We start from the raw sequence: 26,348 nt of genomic DNA, 5'->3' as shown, positions 1-26,348 counted from the left end.
CGGGACTGACCTATCAAGAAAGACTGGATCAACTGGGCTTGTATTCACTGGAGTTCAGAAGAATGAGAGGGGACCTCATAGAAACGTTTAAAATTCTGACGGGGTTAGACAGGTTAGATGCAGGAAGAATGTTCCCAATGTTGGGGAAGTCCAGAACCAGGGGACACAGTCTAAGGATAAGGGGTAAGCCATTTAGGACCGAGATGAGGAGGAATTTCTTCACCCAGAGAGTGGTGAACCTGTGGAATTCTCTACCACAGAAAGTTGTTGAGGCCAATTCACTAAATATATTCAAAAAGGAGTTAGATGAAGTCCTTACTACTAGGGGAATCAAGGGGTATGGTGAGAAAGCAGGAATGGGATACTGAAGTTGCATGTTCAGCCATGAACTCATTGAATGGCGGTGCAGGCTAGAAGGGCCGAATGGACTACTCCTGCACCTATTTTCTATGTTTCTATGTTTCTATGTCCACTGTTCATTTTGTTTTGTGCAAAACGTCACTGATCCTCCCCTCACATCTCGACAAGAAGAATTAAGAAAATGGCAAGAAGGCTTGCATCATCTACGTGGGAGGGGTTCGTGCTCTATAGAAAAGAGAAAGAGAATGGAGGCATCATTGATTTGCAAAACCACTTCTAGGATGAAGGCCCCACCCCTCAAAAGCTTATGAGCTTGCCAGGCATCAAAGCGGATTTACCTGTCTTGCTGTACTGCCGCAAGTGTGTTTAAATAGTGCCACAGTCACGGCACTGCTTCATGGCCCCACAAAGTGCACACAATTTTAACCCATAATCACATTAGGCTCTCACTCCCAATTCGATCTCAGTGATGCTGACATTGTTCATAATCCACTTGTGCTGTCAGAGGTGCCGTCCTTTAGATGAGACGTTAAGGCCACACCTGGAGTATTGTGTACAGTTTTTGTCTCCTAACTTGAGGAAGGACATTCTTGCTATTGAGGGAGTGCAGCGAAGGTTCACCAGACTGATTCCTGGGATGGCGGGACTGACCGATCAAGAAAGACTGGATCAACTGGGCTTGTATTCACTGGAGTTCAGAAGAATGAGAGGGGATCTCATAGAAACGTTTAAAATTCTGATGGGTTTCGACAGGTTAGATGCAGGAAGAATGTTCCCAATGTTGGGGAAGTCCAGAACCAAGGGTCACAGTCTAAGGATAAGGGATAAGCCATTTAGGACCGAGATGAGGAGAAACTTCTTCACCCAGAGAGTGGTGAACCTGTGGAATTCTCTACCACAGAAAGTTGTTGAGGCCAATTCACTAAATATATTCAAAAAGGAGTTAGATGTAGTCCTTACTACTAGGGGGATCAAGGGGTATGGCGAGAAAGCAGGAATGGGGTACTGAAGTTGCATGTTCAGCCATGAACTAATTGAATAGCGGTGCAGGCTCGAAGGGCCGAATGGCCTATTCCTGCACCTATTTTCTATGTTTCTATGTTAAACCGAGGCCTCCGTCTGCTCTCTCAGGTGGACGTAAAAGATCCCATGGCACTATTTCGAGGAAGAGCAGGGGAGTTATCCCTGGTGTCCTGGCCAAAATTTTCCCTCAATAAACATAACAAAAACGGATTATCTGGTCATTATCACATTGCTGTTTGTGGGAGCTTGCTGTGCGCAAATTGGCTGCCGCATTTCCTACATTACAACAGTGACTACACTTCAAAAGTATTTCATTGACTGTAAAGCACTTTGAGACGTCCGGTGGTCATGAAAGGCACTATATAAATGCAAATCTTTCTTTCTTTATACCTGGGTTAAACTAAAAAAAATGCTCCAACCAGTTGTTTAGCTGTGGCACGACGTGAGATTGAGATTCTAAACTTATATTGATAGAGCCTCACCAAGGACAGACAGCTACACATCAAGCCAATATTCGATGTCACCCCAACATTTGCCGTGGTATCATTAGAGCTAATTTGTGATCCTTCTCATGAATGACCCAACAGATTCAATCGCATTCTCTGTCCGGCCTCTTCCCCGTTTGTTTTTTCAGTGCCTTGTCTTGGTTTTGAGATCTAAGCCACGCCTCAGCTCGGACTAAGCTTATAAATGGCAGTCTGGCACTCATCCAGTAATAACACATGCAATGGTTGGGTGTGGCAGACCGTGTCTTGGTGATGGTACCGGACTGGGTGTTACACTTCGGATCTTGTTCTGTTAATGCACTTCATTGTCTTTTATTCAGCAAAAACAGCAGTCCACTGGAGGTGGACGATGAGGGGGGCACAATGTTTCTGCGAGTGCTCATTCACCTGACCATGCACGACTATCCACCACTTGTTTCTGGATCGCTGCAGCTTCTCTTCAAACATTTCAGTCAAAGGCAGGAGTTGCTCGCCACTTTTAAACAGGTGAGGAATGGACTGCAGTTCCAAACGTATACCTGTAACCGGCTTGGGGTTATGGGCAATTGGCCTGTGGAAGCAGTTTGCAAATTTACACTCCAGATGGGCTTCCCTCAAAGTCCCTGACCTGTGACCAAGATCCATGAAGCAAAGAGATGTAGATATTTGCAAAGGGGTGTCAGAGGGAGGCCCAAAGCCCCTGATTTTAATGGGGAGAGGCGGGTTCGGTGCAGGTGGCGACACCAGGGAGGCCAGAGACATGAAGGTCGAGACAATCTTAACAGCTGGGCCTCATTTCCATACACTTTCTCCTGACTCCCACCCCAACCAGATCCATTGCCTGACCACTGGGTGGGAGCAGTGAATCCGGACTGTGCAGGGCCGTTAGTGAAGGCGGTGGTGCGGGGGAGAGTCCGGAGCAAGAGGAGGTCTAAAGCTTCCTTGTGCGGGCCAGAGGAGCATTCTAGCTCCTCCTGGCCCACAAGGACAGATGAAAAAAAAAACTTTATAAACTTACCAGCCTGGGGTCTTTTCCAGCCAACCATCCCCCTCCTGAAAGCTTTGGCCTGGCGGGTAAGCCATTACTGCTATCATACTGAGGCCTCCAACTAAAATTGCAGATGGGATCCCCGGGCCCCGATCTGCATATTTGAACAAGACTCAGCTGGGGAAGTTAAAATTGGGACCAAAGAGTGAAAAACACACAGAAATACAAAAGAAAAGAGATTGAAATAATTAGAAAGTGGGATACAAGGGAAGTGGGAATATATCCGCAAGGAACACCCACAAGGTCAAATAATTTTGTATTAAAAAAAAAATAGGGCTGTGTGGAAATAATTAAGATCAATTTCTTAACTCCTTTCACACATCCGTGGCAAAACAAGCCTGTCTTTTTTCATCAAGGCAACACTGAGATTAGATCATGCAGCTTAACCTCCAAATCCAATATTGTTTTTGTACCATAGACAAGTTGTATTAGTACCAGTATCGAGTTACTCATCTCTGTCACTCAGAATCCAGTACTTGTACAATCTTGTATAATTTCTCACTGAAAAATAATAGTACTGAATCTGGTGGCCAGTCACTGAATTGCTAAATGACATGATATTGTTAACAGATCTGACTTGGATTGAACTGACCACTTAATAAACAACTTAAGTTCTATTTTGTATGTTTGTTTACATGCTACATTGGGTGAGTGAATATTGTCCTTTTAAACAGAAGTAATATGTGTAATAGATTTATACGAGCATTATTTCCTTTTTCTCCATCATGCTCATCACAGGAGTGTACCTAAGTTGTAAGTACGGGGGAATGGGCTAAGTGTATGTGGGTTTCATACTTTGGTTAATGTATAGTCAGAAGTTTTCATAGCTCACAGCATTTCGATGTTAATAAGCAAGATTGCTATAAGATCTCACAGTCAGTGCTGAACAGCATTGCAATTTTCCAAAAAGCATTATTTTAACTGGGGTTAACCCATTTATTTTGAACAGGTTAACACTGGTGTAACATTAATGACAATTGGAAAATGTAGCCACGTGTCCCACAATATGATTGCGTCTTACTGAAAAAAATGACAAATGCAGTGAAAATCAAGCCAATATATTCCAGCTGGCATTATTTTAACATCAGTGTTAACTCATTCATTGCACTTGAGATATTTTTAAAACCTTCTTAATCTCGATTTATTCCGGTTCTGGTATCTTAGGTCTCTCTCGTAGGTCCCTTTACCTTTGTGAGTGTCTGTCCTTGTCTTCAGATCTAGGCAAGCTTTTGCTAATGTGTATAAATAAAAACGGAAAATCCTGTTTGGTAATTGGTATTAGCTACTGGATTGTTTTGTACCTCCTTAAGATTTCACTTTGGAAACGGCAGATATTGCTTCTAAGTTTAACATATTTTAAGGTATCGTGAATTTATTAAACCATCATGAAAAAGCAAATAATGTAACTGTGATACAACACAATTATATATTTAATAGAATGTCTTTTAGCTAGTGTGCAAGGTGGCACAATAATAAAAGTTGCTATTTAATATCAACCTATTCTTTTACAGCTCATTTCTATAAAGGTAGTTCCTTTCTTTCTCGCAACCATTTCTGACTATGGGTGGTAACTATCCCGCCTTCTGTTTGCCTGTGATGTTTCCAATCGGTTAAACTAATCCCTGAATACCTCAACTCAGTGAACAAATCTAGCCAGTTAAATATCCTTACACCTCTTGCCATAACTGACAGTCAGATTAAAAATAACTTGCTGACATGCATTTAACCAAACAAATCACATTGCTGGTGTGTTTCAAAATGGCTTTGGTTCCTTCCTTCAAGCCACAAACTTTATACAGGGATCCGAACTGTAGTACTTTGTTAAAATGCTTATATACAGTGACTGAATTTGAAGAGACAATCACTAACTAAAACCAGACAAATGTAGATAATCTGTCACAACAAACATAAGCCTGACAATGGCACTGTGATATTAACGTATCAAATGACTTCACCGAAAATGTAATGTTATATACGCTAATATCATAATTCTCGTATTACTGATTCTCCCAGGTAAAATAACATTTTTTTAATCATGCTTTTACTTAGTGAAAGTGGTGTCTTTGTTTTTTTTTCCTTGTTAGGTCCAGCTTCTTATATCAACTCAAGATGTTGATAACTACAAAGCGATCAAATCTGATTTGGATCGCCTGCGTACGATGGTGGAAAAGTCTGAGCTCTGGCTGGACAAAAAGAGCAGTGGAGGAGCTGAAGGAAAAAAGGCAAACATAGAGGTAAGGACCTCTTATTCCATCTATATATCTATACTCCTGCTCCTACTTCTTATGTTCTTATGTATACCTTGTGCTCGCTGAACGACAGTGGCTCCCGGTCCAGCAACGCCTCCTTTTAAAAATTCTCATCCTTATTTTCAAATCACTCGCCCTCCCTATCTCTGTGACCTGCTTCAGCCCTACAACCATCCCAGATCTCTGCAATTCTGGCCTGTTGCTCATCCCCGGTTTTAATCCAACCACCTTTGGTGGCTGTGCCCTCAGCTTGCCTTGGAGCTAAGCTCTGGGATTCCCTTCTTAAACCTCACCGCCTCTCTACCTCTCTATCCTCCTTTGAAAACCTAACTTTTTGACCAAGCTTTTGGTCACTTGCCCGAGTCTCTCCTTATGTGGCTCGGTGTCAAATTTTGTTTAGATACACTCCTGTGAAGTGCCTTGGGACATTTTACTACATTAAAGGCGCTATATAAATGCAAGTTGATGTTGTAGCATGGCTCAATAGTTCCAACTGTCACAGAACGGGAGAGTGGAGAGCACCAGTTCCCACTGTCACAGGACGGGAGAGTGGAGAGCACCAGTTTCCACTGTCACAGGACGGGAGAGTGGAGAGCACCAGTTCCCACTGTCACAGGACGGGAGAGTGGAGAGCACCAGTTCCAACTGTCACAGGACGGGAGAGTGGAGAGCACCAGTTCAAACTGTCACAGGACGGGAGAGTGGAGGGTACCAGTTCAAACTGTCACAGGACGGGAGAGTGGAGAGCACCAGTTCAAACTGTCACAGGACGGGAGAGTGGAGAGCACCAGTTCAAACTGTCACAGGACAGAGAGTGGAGAGCACCAGTTCCCACTGTCACAGGACGGGAGAGTGGAGAGCACCAGTTCCCACTGTCACAGGACGGGAGAGTGGAGAGCACCAGTTCAAACTGTCACAGGACAGAGAGTGGAGAGCACCAGTTCCCACTGTCACAGGACGGAAGAGTGGAGAGCACCAGTTCCCACTGTCACAGGACAGAGAGTGGAGAGCACCAGTTCCCACTGTCACAGGACAGAGAGTGGAGAGCACCAGTTCCCACTGTCACAGGACAGAGAGTGGAGAGCACCAGTTCCCACTGTTACAGGACAGAGAGTGGAGAGCACCAGTTCCCACTGTTACAGGACAGAGAGTGGAGAGCACCAGTTCCAACTGTCACAGGACAGAAAGTGGAGAGCACCAGTTCAAACTGTCACAGGAGCATCCAGTCGTGCCCCGGTAACTGCGCCCAAAGGAAGTGGAGTGTGGGAAATTGCACTCCGCTTCCATTGAGGGGTGGTAAGGCCAATTCTGCGGCGGGAGCAGGACTTCCACACTGGGGGCTAAAATTCCCTGCCCCAGAAGGTTACCGCCCCCAAGGTGGGAGCCTGTGCAGGGAGGCAGAGGGAAGTTGAGGGGAGACGGGGGCGCGGGGTGGAGGGGAGAGTGGTGGAGGTGGGGGGCGGAGAAACCCAGGGCAGGGGACAGGAGGGGCCACATTGCAGCGGAGGTCTGGGGGGGCGAAGTGTGTTGGAGTGGCGGGCCTGGGGGCTCTGTGCCTCGGTGCGGGGAGTGTTCGGAGTGGGGTGGACGGGTTGACTGCGCAGATGGCGGTTGGTGGATGTGGTGTGGTTGGCGTCGCGGGGGCGTGGCTCCGGGGTGGCCGGGGCTGGGGGCTCGACATTCGGGGGTGTTCGGCATTTGGGAAGGATTCTGACGGGACGGGGTGGGTTGGGTGCGGGGGGAGTGTTCCCGGTGTTGGGTGGGCCCGGAGCCAGGGGGGGCATGCTGTTGGGATGGGGGGGTGGTGGGCTGTTTGGGGCTGGGATTGGAAGAGACTTCTTCACTCAGGGAGTTGTTGGCCTGTGGAATTCCCTGCCGCGGAGAGTTGTTGATGCCAGTTCATTGGATGTGTTCGGGAGGGAGTTGGATGTGGTCCTTGCGGCTGCGGGGGTCGGGGGTGTGGAGGGGGAGGTGCTGGGGTGGGTGATCTTGTTGAATGGCGGTGCAGGCTCGAAGGGCCGAATGGCCTACTCCTGCACCTATTTTCTATGTTTCTATTTTTACCCATCCTGGGCTTTACCCTGCTAAAAAAAAATCAAACGTCTGCAATTAACAACTTTCAGATCTCATTAATTGATTGACAAATACTACATAGTTTTATTTGACTTTTCTGGTCACACAAGCAAGGTAGTAATAAAAGGAATGAGCTGGGAGTTTAATTTCCTAGAGCAGCACCACTGGTTAATGAGATGGTATAAAATAAAATTGTGCACTATTTTAAGGCAGTCGTTAAAATAGCTTATTTCAAACAGATTAATGACACCATTAAAATGGGAATATTATGCCAATACTTTAACCTGTGCATTGTTTTGTGATCAGCTATTTCAGAATCACAGTGTCAGTGTCTAGGTATTGATGGGACATTTAAAAAAAGCCTTTTAACACTGCTGATTAAGCTTCAGCAGAATGCCATTTTACGATCTATAATGTCTCTCCAAAATCAAACACGTTCCCATTTTTATGGGAAAGGGTCAAAACCCACCTTTATGACAAAATGAATCATGTTAGAAAACATGGAGAATAGGTTTCAACATCGTCTGCATAATAAATAGGATCAATTTGCCAGAGACAGTTCAAGCCACGACAGGAAAGTGACTGCTTTGCAACATATGCACAAACTCAGGTTTATCTTCCTAACGTCACTCGTGAAGTTTATGAATCATGTGATTGCTTTCTGCTTTGTAACACATATTAAATTAGGTTGTATTTATTTTGTGGGACTGTTCCAAGCATGCTGTAGCTTGAGGGGGGGGTAACTTTAACCCCTCAAAAACGGGTGGGGGGGTGGGTTTGGGTCAGGTGGGTTGGTATAATGATAGAAATCTGAAACAGGAACCCAGCTGCCCTCAAACCCGCCCACTTCCGGTTTTAACAGAGGGCGGGACGAGAGGCAGGCGGCCAATCCGCTCTCAGGAGACAGATCGGTCATTGAATCCTTTTAAGGAGGCTGCATGCCTTCATTTTAACAGGGTTTCGATTTTTAACCCACGTCGGCCGGGTTTCCCAGGCCTCAGGAAACACGGCAAGTAAAAGGAGTGAGAGGGGCTGGATCCATCAGTAAATACCTCTACTACATTGCTTGTGGGCCAGGAGAAGGAGGAATGTTTCCTCCAGGCCCATCAAGCTTACCTGTAAACACCCCTCCTGCTTCCATGATCTCCGACTCGTGCCCTCCCCTCCCCCCCACACCCCCGGTGTCTCACCCTACCCCTCAGATCTCTCCACAAACTCCTGCGATCTTTGACCACACCCGAACCTCGCAACCACGCGAGACCCACCACCCATCCCCGCCCCCCCACACCCCGCAACCAGCCCTGGGCTGCGGTCTTGTGCCGCAGGGTTTCCCAGCCTGACAGGCAGCCAAGCCTGTCAATCAAGCTGGCTTCGGGGCAGGGAATTTGTTTTAAAAAAACACGCGGGCAATGGTGTTAAACCTCCAAGGCGTTTGGGGAAACCGGGACTTCCGGCTTTCTCGACCATAACTCCGAAGCCCCGCCCCAGTGAATATCAGGGCCATTGTGTCTCAGCTGGGCAAATCCTGCTAGGAATGAATGAAGATGAAGCAGATAACTGCATTTTTATCATCATGGCAGATTTGTGGGCGGAGATACGTTCAGGTGGCAGGTTTGATGGAAGAATGTCAAAGATTGAGCAGACTTGGGCATATTGTAGTTACAGACTTACACCCAAAATTCCACAATCTTTTAAGCCACGTAGTTTGTTTGCACCTCGGTTACGTGTAAATCTGGTGGAAATCATAGAATCCTAGAATGGTTACAGCACAGAACGAAGCCATTCGGCCAGTCGAGCCCGTGCCGGCTCTCTACAAGAGCACTTCAGCTAGTCCCACTCCCCCGCCCTTTCCCCGCAGCCCTGCAAATCTTTTTCCTTCCGGTACTTACCCAATTCCCTTTTGAAAGCCACAAATTAATCTGCCTCCACCACCCTTTCAGGCAGCGCATTCCAGATCCTAACCACTCGCTGCATAAAAAAGTTTTTCCTCATGGCGCCTTTGGATCTTCTGCCAATCACCTTAAATCTGTGTCCTCTGCATCTCGACCCTTCTGCCAATGGGAACAGTTTCTCTCTGTCTACTCTGTCTAGACCCCTAATAATTTTGAACACCTCTATCAACTCTCCTCTCAACCTTCTCTGCTCCAGCTTCTCCAGTCTATACATGTAACTGAAGTCCCTCATCCCTGGAACCATTCTTGTAAATCTTTTCTGCACCCTCTCTAAGACCCTCACGTCCTTCCTAAAGTGTGGTGCCGAGAATTGGACACAATACTCCAGTTGAGGCCGAACCAGTTATTTAGAAAGGTTTAACATAACAGTCTGTACTTTTGCACTCAATGCCTCTATTTATGAAGCCCACGATCCCGTATGCTTTTTAAACTGCTTTCTCAATTTGCCCTGTCACCTTCAATGATTTGTGCACATACCTCCATACCTTCATGCACCTCCTTTAGAATTGTACCCTTTAGTTTATATTGCCTCTCCTTGTTCTTCCGACTAAAATGTATCACTTCGCCCTTTTCTGTGTTAAATTTCATCTGCCTTGTGTCCACCCATTCCACCAGCCTATGTCCTCTTGAAGTCTATCACTATCCTCCTCACTGTTCACTATACTTCCAAGTTTTGTGTCATCCTGCAAATTTTGAAATTGTGCCCTGTATACCTACATCCAAGTCATTAATATATATTAAGAAAAGCAGTGGTGCTAGTACCGACCGCTGAGGAATATCACTGTGTACCTTCCTTCAGTCTGAAAAACAACCATTCATCATTACTCCCTGATTCCTGTCACTTAACCAATTTCGTATCCATGCTGCCACTGTCCCTTTTGTTCAATGGGCTTCAATTTTGTTGACAAGGCTAGTATGTGACACTTTGCAGAGATGATATTGCAATGAAGGTATTTCCAGCTGAACCTAATGAAAAGATCTTCAAAGGAAGATGTTTTATTTACCTCAACAAGATGCATAATAAAATAAATCAACTATCATGATTAATACTGAATCCCTGGCAGGGGATTCTTTTCTTATGCATCTAGTTGAGGTAAATAACACACCTTCCTTTGAAACTCTTTTGAGTTTACCTGCGAAAACATAAAACATGTATCCGTGCCACCCGACCTGGATGACACACACAAGACATTTACAAGGCCCTTTTTTGTTTTTTGGTTTTTTTTTGTGGTTTTTTTTTTGGGCACTAAAATCAAATTTTTCCTTTTTTCCAGTGCCCCCTATAAAAGGAGAGGGGGACACTAAAAGCATCGGCAATTAAAACAAATTAAACTTAAAAAACGTAAAATCAAATTAAAATTTGGTTGCCGGGCGTGATGATGCACTCCAGTCCCTCCGGTGCCCACCTCTCGCGGAAGGCCGCGAGCGTACCACACCTTCCTTTGAAGATCTTTTAGTTTTGTTCAGCTGGAAATACCTTAGATGCAATTCCATCTCTGTGCCAACAGGTGGTGATGTTGCACTGTAACTAACAAATCAGGACCTGTACAGTAGAACCAATGTGCTGAGCCTCTTGTACAGCAGGAAATTTCTAACTTTATGATATTACTGAATGTCCGAATGGTTCAGTTGGTAAATACATCATGTGCAACAACAATTTGCACTTTTAAAGCACCATGTGGATGGTGACGTTGAGCGAGGACGAGTGAAATCGGAGAAGAGGGGGCTAGAGGAATTTGACTGAAGGTTGACTCGACAAAGGTCCCAGAACGGACTTCCAGCGCCTGCAGGCAGCGGATTTGAGGGGGGAAATACGAATAGACGGAAAATTGTGGGCAGTGCGCTTATGATTTCCCGATCTGCACAGCTGGCGGGCAAGGCTCCCTATTGGAAGTGCCACCTTGGAAAATGACTCCATTTTAGAATTTCCTACCTGTTTCAGATTTATGAGCCACTTGTCTAGCTGTATCAACATAAAACAATTTTATCAACCTGCTGGTAATAAGTACCAGTGCGGACTTGGATGTGTGCATACTGTTGTATCAGTTGAATTTCTAGATGCCACTTTTCTGTCTGATTTCACCGTTCTCTTGCTCATGTTCCAGGAGCCTGCTGATGATGCAGCTTTGGAGAAGACATTAGGAGGAAAAAGCAGCAGGAATTATCAAGTTGTCAAAGAGGTGAATTGTTTTCTTTCGGCAGGTATGGGGGAAATTAACGGTGTCTGTATATCTCTCTCAATTTCCTGTTCTCCCAGCACTACTGGAGGGCTGACATCCTCAAACCTGCTTCCAGATCCCTCATTGTGCTTCATTGAACCATCACCCAAGAGGAGGTGTACAAGAGTATTCTGGAGATGACTGTCTGTCTAATTTTCCCCCACTCATCCTGTGGGAATGAACTTACTTGCTCACTGATTCCCCATAGCAGTAGGGCTAAGATGGAATTTAAACAATGTAAGGAGATGGGACATGAACCCTGGACTCACTGCTTCCTGGGACATGGCATATTCTAATGCGCAGCCCAAGAATGGCATTGCTAAGATCCTTGAAGCAAACTGCCAACTAGGCCTCTCATCAGGGGACTGGATGCAGCAAGGTGCTGACATAAAAGAGCAGGGAAAATTCAGGGAATGAAGAATATAAAAACCATAATAATGAGACCGTTTGCCAATTGAACCAGATAATTTTATGAATTTGTACTTCACGCAGGGAGTACAAATTTATGATAGCGCCCCTATTTACATCCTAGGAATTAGAGAGGCCATATTGGAAAAAGAAGTGGAAGATTGTTATGAAGTAAAAATGATGTCAGTCCCACTTGAGCTGATCTGTAATGCAAATCTTTTCAGATTTTGGAGCGGCTGAATAAAATGTGTGGCGTTGGAGAGCAAGTTAGAAAGAAGCAGCAGAGATTGCTGAAAAATATGGGAGCTCACAAAGTGATGCTGGATCTGCTGCAGATACCTTATGATAAGGTGAGAATACCTATCCAGAGCTAGTTTTCTACATTCTGACAATGAATAACAAGAAGAGTGAACAGATCTTACAGCCGCATGAAAGATAACTGTTCTGCAGTGAGTGGTTACCTTTTATTAGAAGATATTTTTCCTGTTTCACTGTTTGGCTTAATTTTATTCCAAAGTTTTGCCCCTTTATTTTCTCTCGGTCTCTTTGGGTCTCCCCTCCCCGGGCCAGCACAGTTTCTGGCTGAGTGGGTCAGCAAGTGCCTGCTCTGAGGCCCACACTCCTGATCTTTTGGCACCCAGTGCGGGGGTGGGGGAGCAGGCAGTTCGGAGGGCCTCCTCGTAGGACTGCTCCTGGGCCTGGCCAAGGTGGCCATCAATAGGTCCAGGCAGCGGGCAGTTCAGGAGGTCGTTCGGTCCGACTGCCTGCCTCTCTTGCATGGCTACGTTCACGCCAGGGTGTCCCTGGAAATGGAGCGCATGGGTGTCCACCGGCACGCTCGAGGCCTTCCGTGACTGGTGGGCCTGGAGTGGTTCATCACCACCAGAAGCAAAATGTTTATTTGTTACGGTTCATTTAAACATTTATCATTAATTTACAAGTTTTATTGGGGGCATATGTTTGACTTTATGTCTTGAAAGAGTCAGCACTTGTCACTTGGGTGTGGCTGGAGTAGGTTGTGTTTCTGCTGCCTGCTGCCTCTACAGAGGAGAGTGTCTCTCTGTGAGAGGAGGAGGAAGAAGAGGTTTGAGTCCTGTGCCAGGGCATAATTGAGCTGGTTGGTTGTGTCTGTGTGTCTGTCAGTCACCGGGCATTCCAAAGCGCTTTACAGCCAGTACTTTTTTGAAGTATAGTCACTGTTGTAACGTGAAGGTCAATTTGCACACAGCACGCTCCCACAAACAGCAGTGTGATAATGACCAGTTTTTTTAAATGTTGATTGAGGCACAAATATTGGCCAGGACACCAGGGATAACACCCTCCCCCCCTACCTTCAAAATAGTGCCATGGGATCTTTTACGTCCAACTGAGAGAGCTGACGGGCTTTTGGTTTAACGTCTCATCTGAAAGGCTCCACCTCTGACAGTACGGCACTTCCTACGCACTGTCAGCCTAGGGGACGGATTTTAGGCTTTTCTGTTTTCGGGGCGATAATGGCAGCAGGTCGGAAAAGTTAGCGGCCAGGAATAGTTTGCGTTTAGTATGTAAGTTTGGGCATCTGGGCCCTGCGACAGGGAGGCATTGTTCACCTCTCGTCACGCAAGGATGGGAAACCTGTGGAATTCTCTACCACAGAAAGTTGTTGAGGCCAGTTTGTTAGATATATTTAAAAGGGAGTTAGATGTGGCCCTTACGGCTAAAGGGATCAAGGGGTATGGAGAGAAAGCAGGAATGGGGTACTGAGGGAATGATCAGCCATGATCATGTTGAATGGTGATGCAGGCTCGAAGGGCCGAATGGTCTACTCCTGCACCTGTTTTCTATGTTTCTATATGTAACTCCTGAGCTAAAGAGCCGAGCGGTGAACGCTCTGAGAGAGGCCTGCGGGGTGGGATGTGGTGTTGGTGGCCGTGCGGAAATCTAAGAAAAACACAACAGCAGTCCTAAAATATTGCCCAAACCACTGCAATGCAAATTGCACAAAAAATGAAACAAAAAACACTCGCACTACCTTTTGGAGTCCATTACCTTCCCCTCCGCTGACGGGATCGCTGGATCGCTCTGATTCCCCAGAGGCGTACGGGTCGGGCAAGTCTTAAAACCCGCACCGGTGTCACGACCAGGGGCGTTGCACACCGGGCGCAGCTCTTCCCAGCGGTGCTGCTCAGCGCCGCCACAAAACCCGACCAGAGGGTCGCGGCGGGGTGTTGGAGACCTTGCCGCCGCCTTTCACGCCGCTCCGGGGCAAAACCAGGAGCGCAAAGGACCGGAAAATCCAGCCCTAGATCTTTGTAGCTCATTCCTTGGGGATTAACCTCTCTATCTTCTTTCCATCTCTCTTAGCTCTTCCATGGTTTTCCTCTTTCACCCCACCAGTGGTTCATTAGTCACCCCGCTGCTTCCAGAATGTTCACTCCCCCGCAAACTTGACCCTGACTTCGTGAATGAATGAAGCTCTCAGCATCCTGGCACTGACAGAAACCTGACCCTGCCATCTTTTGTGACCTTTTCACTTCTGGAGTTCGCAATCTCAATCACAATCTGACCTCTTTCTCATCTTACTTGCCACCCACATTAATTGACCTTTCCCCAACACCGCCATGTAAGTATTGGGAGCGAGCAGCGTGGTTGCTGCATCGTATTCGTTGTGCATCAAGCGATTGTGTGTTGTTATGGAAACAATCTTTCAAGAAAGTATTCTGAGCAGTACACTGCATTTCTGTGCCCTATGAAGATCGTTTCATTCTGACTTTCATAATCTCAGGGCCATATGCTTACATTCGGACACTTGTATCAATATAAAATTATCACTTAGAGAGCGAGGGAAGACATTCGGAATCTTCTTAAGCAGAGGGTTACTGGAACATTGAATGCTTTGCTATAGGAGTGACTGAGACAGAGGCCATTACAAGTTTTAAGAGAAAAGTGGACAAATGTTTGAAGCAAAAGGAGATACAGGACTATGAAATGAGAGCAGTGCAGTGGGAGTAGTTTTGGATTGTTGCACTAAAGAGAGACAATGGGTTCCAAGCTGTTCAGTGGGTCTACATATCCGGTATATAACACAATAGATATTGTTAACTAGGTACGCATGCCTTGTGTAACAGTCTATGGGCTGGATTTTCCGGTGATGTGAAAGATTGTTTCCATAACAACACACGATTGCTTGATGCACAACGAATACAATGCAGCAACCACGCTGCTCACTCCTTTGTTTTCACCCCAGAAAGGCAACAATGGCGGTGGTGAGCTCTTCCAGGCAGGCGGTCAGCTTTCGGTGCCTCGCGGCGGTTTTCACTGAAGGTAAATCTGAGGAGCTTCTGTGTGATGGTGAGGTGATCACTGGGCAATAAAGTGCAGAGACTGGTGGGTAGCTGCTCATTATCATCGCCGCAGGAACACAGAGCAGTTTCGCCCGGAAGAGGTGAGCCAGTGTACAACGCCCTGGTTGTGACACTGGATCACTTTTTGACTCCCACCCGACCCATATGTCCCGCAGCACGACCTGCTGGGACCGCCAGTGAAAACAGACAGTCCGACCTATATCAGCTGCAGTGACGCAAGTAATGTCCACCTCAGGCAAGTGTGATTGTTTTTTCTTTTTTTTAACAAGTTATGTTGTGGTGGCGTGGGGGGGGGCTGCTCCTCAAATTCTGGTTGCACTTCAGTCCCACACTCCTGATCTTTGGACACCCTGTGCGGAGGGGAGCGGGTAGGTCGGAAGGCCTCCTCGTAGGACTGCTCCTGGGCATGGCCATGGGGGCCATCAACCGGTCCAGGTAGCGGGCGGTCGAGGGGGTCGTTCAGCCCGACTGCCTGCCTCTCTTCCACGGTTACATCCGGGCCAGGGTGTCCCTGGAGATGGAGCACGCGGTGTCCACCGGTACGCTTGTGGCCTTCCGCGAGAGGTGGACGCCGGAGGGACTGGAGTGCATCATCACCCCCGGCAACCAAATTTTAATTTGATCCAGTAGACTGTGAAAGTTTAATTTGTTTAATTGTGCCGGTTGTAGTGCCCCACCCCACCTCCCCCACCTGCCCTTTAACCAGGGGGGGCACTTGATTTACTTGATTTACAGATGCAACTTAAAATAGTTGTGGTGGCGTGGGCTATGTATTGGGAATGTTTTGATGGGGTTTTTTCAAGTTTGTTTTTTTCTCCTCAAGGCTCTCCTCAGAGTGCTCTCGGGCCGGCTGTTTAGCTCGGGATTCTCCCATGCTCAGCCGGCCTAGCACTCTGAGAGAGGTGTGCAAAACCTCCCTTAGCGCTCCGCCCCACGCTCAGGGCCCAGCTGCCCAATTTTGCTGGCTGAGGCACAAACTGTTCCTGGGCGCAAACTTTACCGTCCTGCCGCTATTACCGCCCCGAAATCAGCAAAGCCGAAAATCCAGCCTCATATGTTGTCCAACACAACACAATGTAGGTTATCCAATATGTCGACAGATCATGTGTGTAGCACAGTTTTAGCCAGTAGGTTGTTCGGCTTTTCGTGTAACTTGATGAGTCTGCAGGCATAGGCTGATGTTTCCTTGGAGCTGCTCCCACTTCACCACCACAAGTTTGTCAGAAGTGTGGTAGAAACCCTTGCAAATGGGGTTTCCGCCACACTTCCAGCTGAGTTCCGGCAGTGCAGCAGGAGCAGCTCCGAGGAGATTCCCTGCCATTATTTATGAAGCTGACGCAGCGTGTTTCAAAGAGTCTGCATCTTCCTCGTGTATCACAATGAACGGTTTCCAGTGGGCAGCACCGTGTCTTGGACTGTGACAGTGGACTATTCATGGAACACGTTGTGCATTATTCAGCGAATCTACAAAGCAGAGAGGCACTGGGGGAAGAAAAGGTGTCCAATTGTGAATAACACCTCCATAATAACATTGGACTTAGTCACAAAGGCTGTTTACTACCTTCGTTCTCAGTATAATCATCTGTGTCTATTCTGTAAATAATGAATAAAGGTTGTGTTTTGTTGCAGAATGATGCAAAAATGTGTGAGATTTTGAAGTACACTCATCAGTTCCTTCAGAAGTTCTGTGCAGGAAGTCCCGAGAATCAGACTCTGCTTTACAAGCACCTGAACCTGTTCTTGACTCCTGGAGTAAGTAACCTTGCACTAGATTCACATAAGTCAATCTCCACAAGTTGTTATTCCTTTCAACAGCAGTAGCCCGTGCCGAAAGTTTCAATTAAGTAAACACTGCTAGCCTTTTAGATGTGAATTGTCAGCTTGTTTTCATTAAAAGAGCAATCTGGGAAAAGGACTTTAGTGACTCCATATAAAACCTTGGTGACAGAATTTAAAGTTGGCCCAGATTTTCCTGCAACGGTGAGATTGGTGACGTACACCGCAAATCTCACCATCTCGCGTGCCGATCTCACTGTTGCTTACTGGCTCCAAATGTTGCTGGGTTTTCGAATTAGAATAGGCCGCAGCGAGGGCAGCGGCAATCTGAAGAGCTGTAGTGACGCATGTTCGCCATCCGGAGAGGCGGGAGATCTTCAGTGAGCGGAAGCGGAATGTAAAGTATTTGCTTCATGGGCACTTTGCTTAATAATTCATAGCAACACATTGCTATTAAGAACTAGTTGGTTTATTAGCAAAGGTTTAACAATTACACTACACATTACCAGTTCATCCACCAGGCTCACAACCACCTGCCTCATCGTGGGTCCCCTGAACCCAACTGGCTGGGGTTTTATTGAGTCTTGTGAACATCACGTGACTGGCTAAACCACTCCCAGCTCAACAGCTCAACAAACCTGTGAGCATTCTCACAGGTGCATACATTACGCGTAACTTCTTAAATAAATGTTAATCCACAGTCGAACTTTGTGTTAAACACTGACACCCTGCTAAAATACTCGCCAGCCCCTGACAAAGATTAAGAGAAATAATTGACTCAGATGCATCTGTTCAAAACTCCGCTGACCTTGCAGCAGTGCGTGCTCCTTTATACACATTGTCTCTTGGTTCGGGTTGCCAACTCTGGTTTGTTGTATTCCTGGAGATTTGACCATGTGACATTTGATCACGTGGCATTCAGTCACATGACACCACTTGTGATGCTTAATCACTTGACATTTGAGCACGTGAAATTTTCCCACTGTGTGCAAATGTTATTGCATTTACCTTAGTTGAGTATCTTACTATCACCAAGCCCTGAATAAAATATTTGACTTTCTGTTTTATAGGGCCCAAATTTGGCCCTCCGGTTTTTTTGGTGCACTTACCTGAGGTGCGCCGACTTTCTGCTCCCAAAATGGCGCCAAAAGTATAGCGCGTATTCTGGCCTCTCTGCCGTCTCTCCCGAGGCTTGGCGCAGCGTGGCGAGTCCATTGGGGGGCGGAGCTAGGGCCCTGCGCCTAAAAGAGTGCCGGCAGCTGTCCACATGCGCAGTAGAGCGTTCGTGTATGCGCAGTAGCTCCTCCCATGATTGTGATGATGATGCCTGCAGCGTGTGACCCAACACATCCCTCCCTTATCCCGGGTCGAGTGGCCTGCCGCACAGGCCGGCCATTGCCTTCCCCACGCTGAGGGCTACAAGAAACAGGTTGGTGTGGAGAGACTTTTGATCGGGGGCGGGGGAAGAGTTTTGATCGGGGGAGGTGGAAGAGGTTTGATGAGGGTTCGGGGGTGGAGGGGGGGAAAGAGTTTCTTTAAATGATTTAGAAAAAGTCTCTGTCAATGACTGTTAAGAGGTGAGAATGACCAGGGAAAACTTTCCTTAGGTTTGGTCTCTCAGTACCAGCAAATATCTGGTCGTGGCTTTTGTTTTGGTAGTAATCATGACTTAGGTCAATTTTTTAAAAATCCCACCAATTCTTAGTGAACAACTGCATGGGTACCCGTAGATACCCTGTTGGCAACATTCCATCAGCACCCACGGGTGCCTTATTGGGGAATAACTGCATGGGCACCCTCAAGTACCTTGCACAAGTGACCATCGTTCATAGCCCTGCTAGCAAAATATTTGATTAATAATGGATTTATGAAACCCTTTGTCTTCTGATATAAATAATATTAACAAGTGCATATTTTATGAAGCTTTATATAGTGGAATGTGTAAATTATCCAAAAGTTACAGTACAAGATCTGTATTAATTGTTGTGCAGGTGTTTAGTGCTTTGCAAGGTTCTCTCTGCTTCCTTCCACCCCCCCATCTCTGGTTACCTGCGCTGATTTCTTAACTCTCCGCAATGGTTTTCTGTACGGCCACAAGTGGCCACATACGCTGGCCTAAGTTAGTTTGGAGCAACTATTAGCCGTTCAAACTGGCTTAAATGGCCAAAGCAGGCATAGGTGACTGGTAATGCCCTCTTTTTTGAAAAAAAAACGAAACTAAAAAAAATCCTAACTAACTCACTTACACTGGCGCAAATTAAATGTGCAGAATGGGGATTTTTAAGATACTCCAGAAAAATTAAGGTGCTCCAAAAAAAACAGAGCAACTCCTGGGCAAATTTGGGCCCATAGTGAGGTGAATAACATCATTTATAAATCAAAGAACACAAGAGAATAGAAAGATTTAAGGATAAGTAAGGATCTCAGGCCTACTCCTTCCGATGCTGTTGGTCCCAACATGGACCACCATGACTGGATACTCCCCCTCCCTCTCCAATAGCCTTTCAAGTCAGTTCGAGATGTCCCTCACCAGGTAGGCAACATACCAAGTGGGACTGCTTAGAAAGGATGCTATCTGTCTCCTGAATTATTGAATCCCCATCAACTACAATACGCTTCCCCTCCTCCTCCCTTTGGACAGCCTCCTGGTCCAAGGTGCCGTGGTCAGCACTCTGGCTGTCCTTCCGACAGTTTGCATCCTTATTCTCACAGGTGACAAATACATTGTACCTGTTGGATATGATCAGTTTCTCTGTCTCATCTGGGGTTCCCCTTACTCTGTACACCAACCCCGTTCTGAAGTTGCACCTCTCTACAAGGTGTGACCGAGGTCTGGAGCAAACATTGCAGATACTGAGCAACTCGAACTCCAGCTAAATGCCTCTGAGCCGGTGACATCTCCTGCAGTTGCGTTTGCTCGGGACAGTCTCGCTGTCCACAAACTCCCACATACTGCAGTCCAGACACATAAGCTGCTCTGCCATATCTTAGTCTATATTTATTTCGAGATTCTTTTTAGCTTCAAGGCTATTTAACAGTTAAGCTAACACCAAAACATAAACGCTAACCAGTAAAAACACTAACCAATAAACAAAATACTTATCTCTAACTTACCCGCGCCGCTCCACACTCTGTGCTGAATATGACGTACTTTTTGAGTTTTTCCATCTGTTAGTCTGGTGTCTGCCACTCTACTTCTCCCAAGAGCCTCTGCTGCTGCCGACTCTTGCATGCTGTTTAAATCTACCGCTCTACTTACTGTCTCAAGCTTATGCAAACCACAACAAGTGTTAAAGGCTGAAAGATGCACCACCTCCTCCCTCTGCACCAAATTCCTACTCTCTCCAAATTCTAAACTTCCTACTCTGTTCACGATCCACTCAGTTAACATTGCGATTATGGTTAGGCTCTGCTCTGTGCTGCAAACCTGTGCTCCAGCAAAAATCTTCTACTTTTATACATCCTTTCAAAAGACTTGAAAGACTTGCATTTCTATAACCCTTTCATGACCACCTGATGTCTCAAGGGCTTTACAACCAATGAAGTACTTTTGGAATATAGTCACTGTTATAATGTAGGAAATGTGGCAGCTAATTTGCACACAAGCAAGCTCCCAGTGTTCTGGTTAATATCTATTCCTCAATCAACATGACAAAAACTTTATCTGATCATTATCACATTGCTGTTTTGGTGCTTGCTGTGCGCAAATTAGCTTCATTGGCTGTAACGTGCTCTGAGATGTCCGGTGGTCATGAAAGGTGCCATATAAATGTACGTCTTTCTTTCTATATCTGCATCAATATATTATGGGTACATGGCTCGAGAAGAAAAATGTCTTCTGCAGCAGCTGCATGAGAAAATCAATGTTATTGGAGCATTGGTCTTGTATTAATTAAAAATCGTTATTCCTAATCCATTGAAATGGCTGTACTCAAGTCACTTCATTCTTCAACTTGCTGGTATAAGTTATGTTTTTTTAAATGGTTCTTTATTTAATGTATAATTATACAAATGTTTCTAATTGTATGTTTTTTCTGGGGAATTGTGGAAACTTTGACTTCGCAATTGCTTTATTTTGCTTCCAAAAATGGTACAGGCAATAGGTGCTAACATCAGGCTAAATAAGTCAAATGAGTCAAAACTGCCTTGGTTCCTTTGTGATCTGAGGCAGGTGAAACATTAGTCACCATCACGAAAGTACAGCAACAAACATCCGAGTAATGGATAAATAACACCATGGACTTTTTGATTTTGGCTCTCATAAATCACGGCCACCAGCACCATTATTTTTAAGTCTAACTGAGAACTGGCTGAAATGCAGGAAAATCTCGATTGCCATTGATTTTACTGGGGGTGCAGCTATGATGGTTACCTTCCCACTGTTTTCGGCGAGGGTAACGGTGGAGCGGTGCAAAAGTCCCAGGAAATTTGCAGTGGCATCATTAACAGCGAGTCACTTACTCCATAATTTCCTCTCTCTTTTGTGCGTTCGTGGGTCCCTACAATGTAATGCGCAAGGAAAATCTGGGCCAAAGTGATTATTTATCATGTATCCCATTGAGTTATGTCTCAACAGAACCTACTGTTGAACAGTAAGCAGCAGTACTGGGCTCCACAGAATCACAATTCAAACCAGACCCAAATTGCAGGCATCCTGCTAACATTCGGCAGGTGAAGTTTTATTGAGTGCATCCATTAGCCAGCACTACACGCCACATAGATAGTCTCTGTATTGCTGATGGTGAGCTCCCATTTCTATTCATTTTGAGTACTAACAACTACGTGCCAGCTCAGTGCCAGCTAGCAGGGATGTTCTGAGGATGACCCTCTTCCTCAGTCTGGTGAGATGAATCTGGTGGGATAGAATCTTGGTTGATTTAAGGTGAAAAGTATAAAGAATAGATTTCTTTTCGATGGGTACACATTCCAGAGTCTTTCTTTGCGAAGGTGCTCAATTTGTAATCAATTGTTTCCATCCATGCAGAAATATCCTGCAGGCCGACTTATGTAGAGACCCAAGTTATAGCTGAGGTGCTGATTGGCTGCTTTGCATCTGTTCTGGCTAGTCAGTGTTGCTGGTGAAACGTGATGCTAAATTCGAATCCATGGAAACCGATGCAGAATTAGTCCTGGCGAGGATTAGAATTCTTAAGGCGCTCATGCTATTCGCCCTAAAGCACTAAAATAATTTTGGATACTCAGGGCTAGAGTTTCCCTAAAGCCCGCCAGCGCCCGATTGCAGCCCAAAAAAACTCTAAGGCTGGGAAGATTATTGCCGGCGAAAACGTCCCGAAAATATTTTTTAAATCCGCCCAGTGCAAAATACGGGCCTTGCACCCCCAATCTGGGTGAAAAAATGCAATTTCGGCTAGATTGGGCGGTTCCTAAAGAAAATGGGCGATAAATTTAAAAATCTATAAAAATTTATCCCGAGGCTGCGGGTTGGGCCTAATACAAGAAAAAGAATAAAAATAAATTTTTCAAAAAACCTAACTAAATAATCAAAACAACATTCCCAACACACTTTTAAATAAAATCACCCCAACAGATTTTGAAATGAAATAGTAAAAAACCAATCGCTTACCTTTTTCTTACCTACTTACCTACCGCCCAGCTCCCCTGATCCTTGTGGGCGGTTTAAAAAAAAATGTTAGACTTACCTACGGGTCCCCACGATCTGTGGACGGTGCGCACTGGCGGTCCGCTCCCCAGCGGGACTTCGAAACCGCCGGCGTGCCTCAGCTGGGGAATTTTTCCCCGACCCGGTTCTCGCCCAAAACGGCCAATACTGCCGAGAAACCGGGTGGCGAAACAGTGCAAATTCTAGCACTCAGTGTTAGCAGCAAATAAAAAACAAGTTAAAGTTTCAAACCCTCATCACTTCTAATGGAAGGGTCTTGCGCAAACTGTTCACCTTTCCTTTTGCAGATGCTGACTGACGTGCTGTTTTTATTTCAGTCTTTCCTGTGGCTGTGCATTGTCCTTTGTGGTAAAAGATGTATCGGTGTCTTTGGGGTAATGGCGATGCGTCCCATTCATTGAGCTCTCTCACTTTTGCAGCTCTTGGAGACGGAGACCATGCAGCACATCTTCATGAACAATTATCAGCTGTGCTCAGAAATAAGTGAAACCGTCTTGCAGCATTTTGTGCAGTGCTCTGCAACGCACGGCCGGCACGTGAAATATCTCGACTTCCTACATACCATAATAAAAGCCGAGGGAAAGTATGTCAAAAAGTGTCAAGATATGGTGATGACCGAGGTAAAAGCAGCTTAGAGGCACCTTGCAACGTTTGACTGTTTTTCACTGCAACTCATAATGTCTGGCTTGCAAACGTTACAAAAAGGTTGCATTCATTTTGAGTACCCTATGTTTCATATCAACAGCTAACCAGTGCAGGGGATGATGTGGTTGTGTTCTACAATGACAAGGCCTCATTTGCTACCATGTTGGAAATGATGAATATTGCTCGAGATGGCATGGAGGAAAACAGTCCCCTCGTGTATCATATCTCACTGGTGGAATTGCTCTCAGCCTGTGCCGAGGGCAAGAATGTCTATACAGAGATCAAGTGCACCTCACTGCTGCCTTTGGAGGACATTGTACGAGTGGTCACTCACGACGACTGCATAACAGAGGTATTGCTAGCTGTTTAGCAATGGGCAAAACAAATAAATCAATTTGAAATGTGGTTCCGTAACTCTATTAGCAATCAAGCAGATTGAGGCAGAGCAAGAGTGAGGAAAATCAAGGAGACAAATATTTTTTAAAAAACAAACTAGAATTTGGTAATTTAGTTAAAGAAGATTACTGTAAAACCAGTGCAGAATCAGAGTTCAGGTAAACGAAATACAATACAATGCATTGATGGTAACTGGTATGGTACAGGTGGGATCTGGATGAGTTAGGATTGTCATGCAAGTTGTATCAACCCAGGATGCCCACCAAACCAAGCATACTGGAGCGATGTGTTCTGAATGTGACCAATTAAAACCATGGACAGTATAATCTTTGGTCAATTGGTTTACATATATTACCAGGGGGATGGACAATCCCTGTTTCATGCTCGCCCTACAACAACTTGCTTAGAGATTTAACATTGTTTTGTAGTTTAAATGTATATTTTGGCATGGTAGTGGCACTCATAATGTGAGCCCTGAGTACTTGTGGGCCTGTGTTTCTGGATCTGAAGCTCGGAGCAGAAGAGAGACCAAGTTGTCCTCAGTAAAAGTTTATGGGGTGGAAATTACAGTCTAAGGCGTACATCCGGAGTACGCCTCCGACCCACAAAACAAATCCGAACCTACCTCCAGGTGTCCAGGCTGTGGAGAGTTCAGGGCTCAGGTCTCCAGGCAGATGTCAGCGTAAAGGCCCACGGATCCTCGGAATGCAGGTGGTGGGCCCGATCCTCGAATCACAAAGGAGGATTCCATTGCAATCATTTACAAAGGGAATCCCCTAATGATATGCAATGGAATCCCCAAATAATTATACAATTTACACAATTCTAATATATATACTGAATTTCAATTTTATTCTTAAGTTCAATTTTATTCATCACCAAACTCAATAAAAAAATATATTTTTTGATAAATAATTTTAAACATCTTATTCTGGGCCAATATTTGCATGAACTAACTTCAAGTTTATGTGCATTACTTTTGTTTTTTAAATGTGTAATTTAAGGTTTATATATACCCTTATATTGATGAAAGCTGGCCCTACGTCTGATTTTACCAGCCACAGGACTTTCGTGGCCAATTGCTGGGCAGTTGTTGGGCAAATCTGCGGCAGCAATACCAATTTTCTATGCGCTTCGGGTGATCTGTCAAGGCGTACCTTGAGAGATCATACATTCCAGATTTCGTGCATGAGCAAGCCCATGCGGAAACCCGAAAGTTGCGGGGCCTTTCAAATGGATTATGACGGTGAAGGGACACTGCCATTTCAGTGCCAATGAGTAATTCTGAATCCTCGGGCATGACTTATGCGACAGTGTGATTTACAGATTTCTGCAGAGACGCCATCTACTCGAGATGATCAGCATTTTGCTGGAAGCTGTATACCTCAGTAGCACATTCACATTCATCTGGCAGGATGCCATTCTATAGCTCATAAAAGATTTTGGGGTTATATTTTCCTGCATTTGCTAACGTTAGCAAAAAAAGTATACATGAGTATAAAGATGGAAAGACCATGTTATGCTCATCTGCTTTTATACAAACATTAGCAAATGGGGTGAAATTAAGCTCTTAAAGGGAACGAATCCAATAGAATTTTCTAAGGAGGAAAATAATAGATTAAAGGCAGGGATATAGTCTGCTTTATTGATATTTCAATGGACTTAACTGTTTACAGCTGTATATGTTTATTTCTTATTAGGTGAAAATAGCCTATGTCAATTTTGTGAATCACTGCTATGTGGACACAGAAGTGGAAATGAAAGAGATTTACACCAGTAACCACATCTGGAAGCTCTTTGAGAACTTCACAGTGGACATGGCTATGGTAGGTCTGTGAAAGGTTTGTTAGAGATAGCAGGGTAGAAATTCAAGCCCGCTGGAAACCTAATGCACCTACCGTTATTGAGGTGTTTTTTCTGCCGCGTCGGATGGCCTCTTTTGCGAAATTCAGTTCTTAAGTCGTTTTTTTTTTAAGCGGACTGGAAGTCGGTCATAATGGAGGCGGAAGTGGAACGGTAAGCAGAAGATCGACAACAAGAGGGGCAAAAGTGGAGACGAGATGGAGTCACTGCTGCTGTCAATCATCAGCGGAGCGGTGATGATGTCATGACGCGTGTGCGTCACCATGTCTCTCCCCTTCACTTAAAGGGGAGGGTCACTATGAGCTCTGTGAAGATTTTAGTTAGGTCCACTGGGCCATCAGGGAGGGTTTCGACCGGGTCAGCGCCTAGAACCCAAAAGGGGGTGCTAGGCTGCCTGTTGGCAGCCCAGCCGAACCCGGGGGGCTTATTTGTCTGGCTGATCTGGAAGTTGGCTGGCAAAAAAAATAAAATGGCAGCCGCGGCAGTGGGCCCTCACCTTTAATGGCCACCGTGCAGCTATGTCCCACACACAGAAAACAAGGTGCACTGACAGAAAAAGCTGTCGGGGGCACCGCGCAGCGGATCGAAGATTTTTCAAGCTGAATTTAGATGGAGGTGTAGGAGATCAGCGGTGCACGCTTTGATTACGTACTTAGGACTGATCGACAGCAACGGGGTAGAAGTGGGAACTGCCGGAAAATCCATCAAGGTGAATTTCGCTAGCGGCGGCCATTTGACCGCAAATCGGCGGCCATTGAACTCTGCCGTTTGGCTGCTGCTTTCTGCCGGAAAGAGGTCTTTCGGAAGACTGAATTTTAGCCCCCGTGTGTAATGCTAAGAGCACAATAAAATAGAGAACACAACAA

The 26,348-nt window shown here is 45.6% G+C and overlaps 1 protein-coding gene across 4 annotated transcripts in view; it reads left to right on the top strand.

Moving 5' to 3' along the window:
* itpr3 (inositol 1,4,5-trisphosphate receptor, type 3) overlaps window positions 1-26,348 on the top strand; it is a 341,844-nt gene that overhangs the window by 233,927 nt on the left and 81,569 nt on the right. For all 4 annotated transcript variants that reach the window (XM_070858941.1, XM_070858942.1, XM_070858940.1 and 1 more), the window contains 8 exons: window positions 2,210-2,375; window positions 5,001-5,150; window positions 11,296-11,370; window positions 12,042-12,167; window positions 16,791-16,913; window positions 22,998-23,198; window positions 23,324-23,575; window positions 25,320-25,445. In XM_070858941.1, coding sequence (XP_070715042.1) covers window positions 2,210-2,375; window positions 5,001-5,150; window positions 11,296-11,370; window positions 12,042-12,167; window positions 16,791-16,913; window positions 22,998-23,198; window positions 23,324-23,575; window positions 25,320-25,445 — 1,219 coding nt within the window. The remainder of the gene's footprint in view (window positions 1-2,209; window positions 2,376-5,000; window positions 5,151-11,295; window positions 11,371-12,041; window positions 12,168-16,790; window positions 16,914-22,997; window positions 23,199-23,323; window positions 23,576-25,319; window positions 25,446-26,348) is intronic.

This window comes from Pristiophorus japonicus, chromosome 17, assembly GCF_044704955.1.
Source record: "Pristiophorus japonicus isolate sPriJap1 chromosome 17, sPriJap1.hap1, whole genome shotgun sequence".
In the NCBI taxonomy this organism is placed as follows: Eukaryota; Metazoa; Chordata; class Chondrichthyes; family Pristiophoridae; genus Pristiophorus; species Pristiophorus japonicus.
Note: the sequence above shows the minus strand (reverse complement) of the source record. Positions and strands in the feature narration are given on the sequence as shown.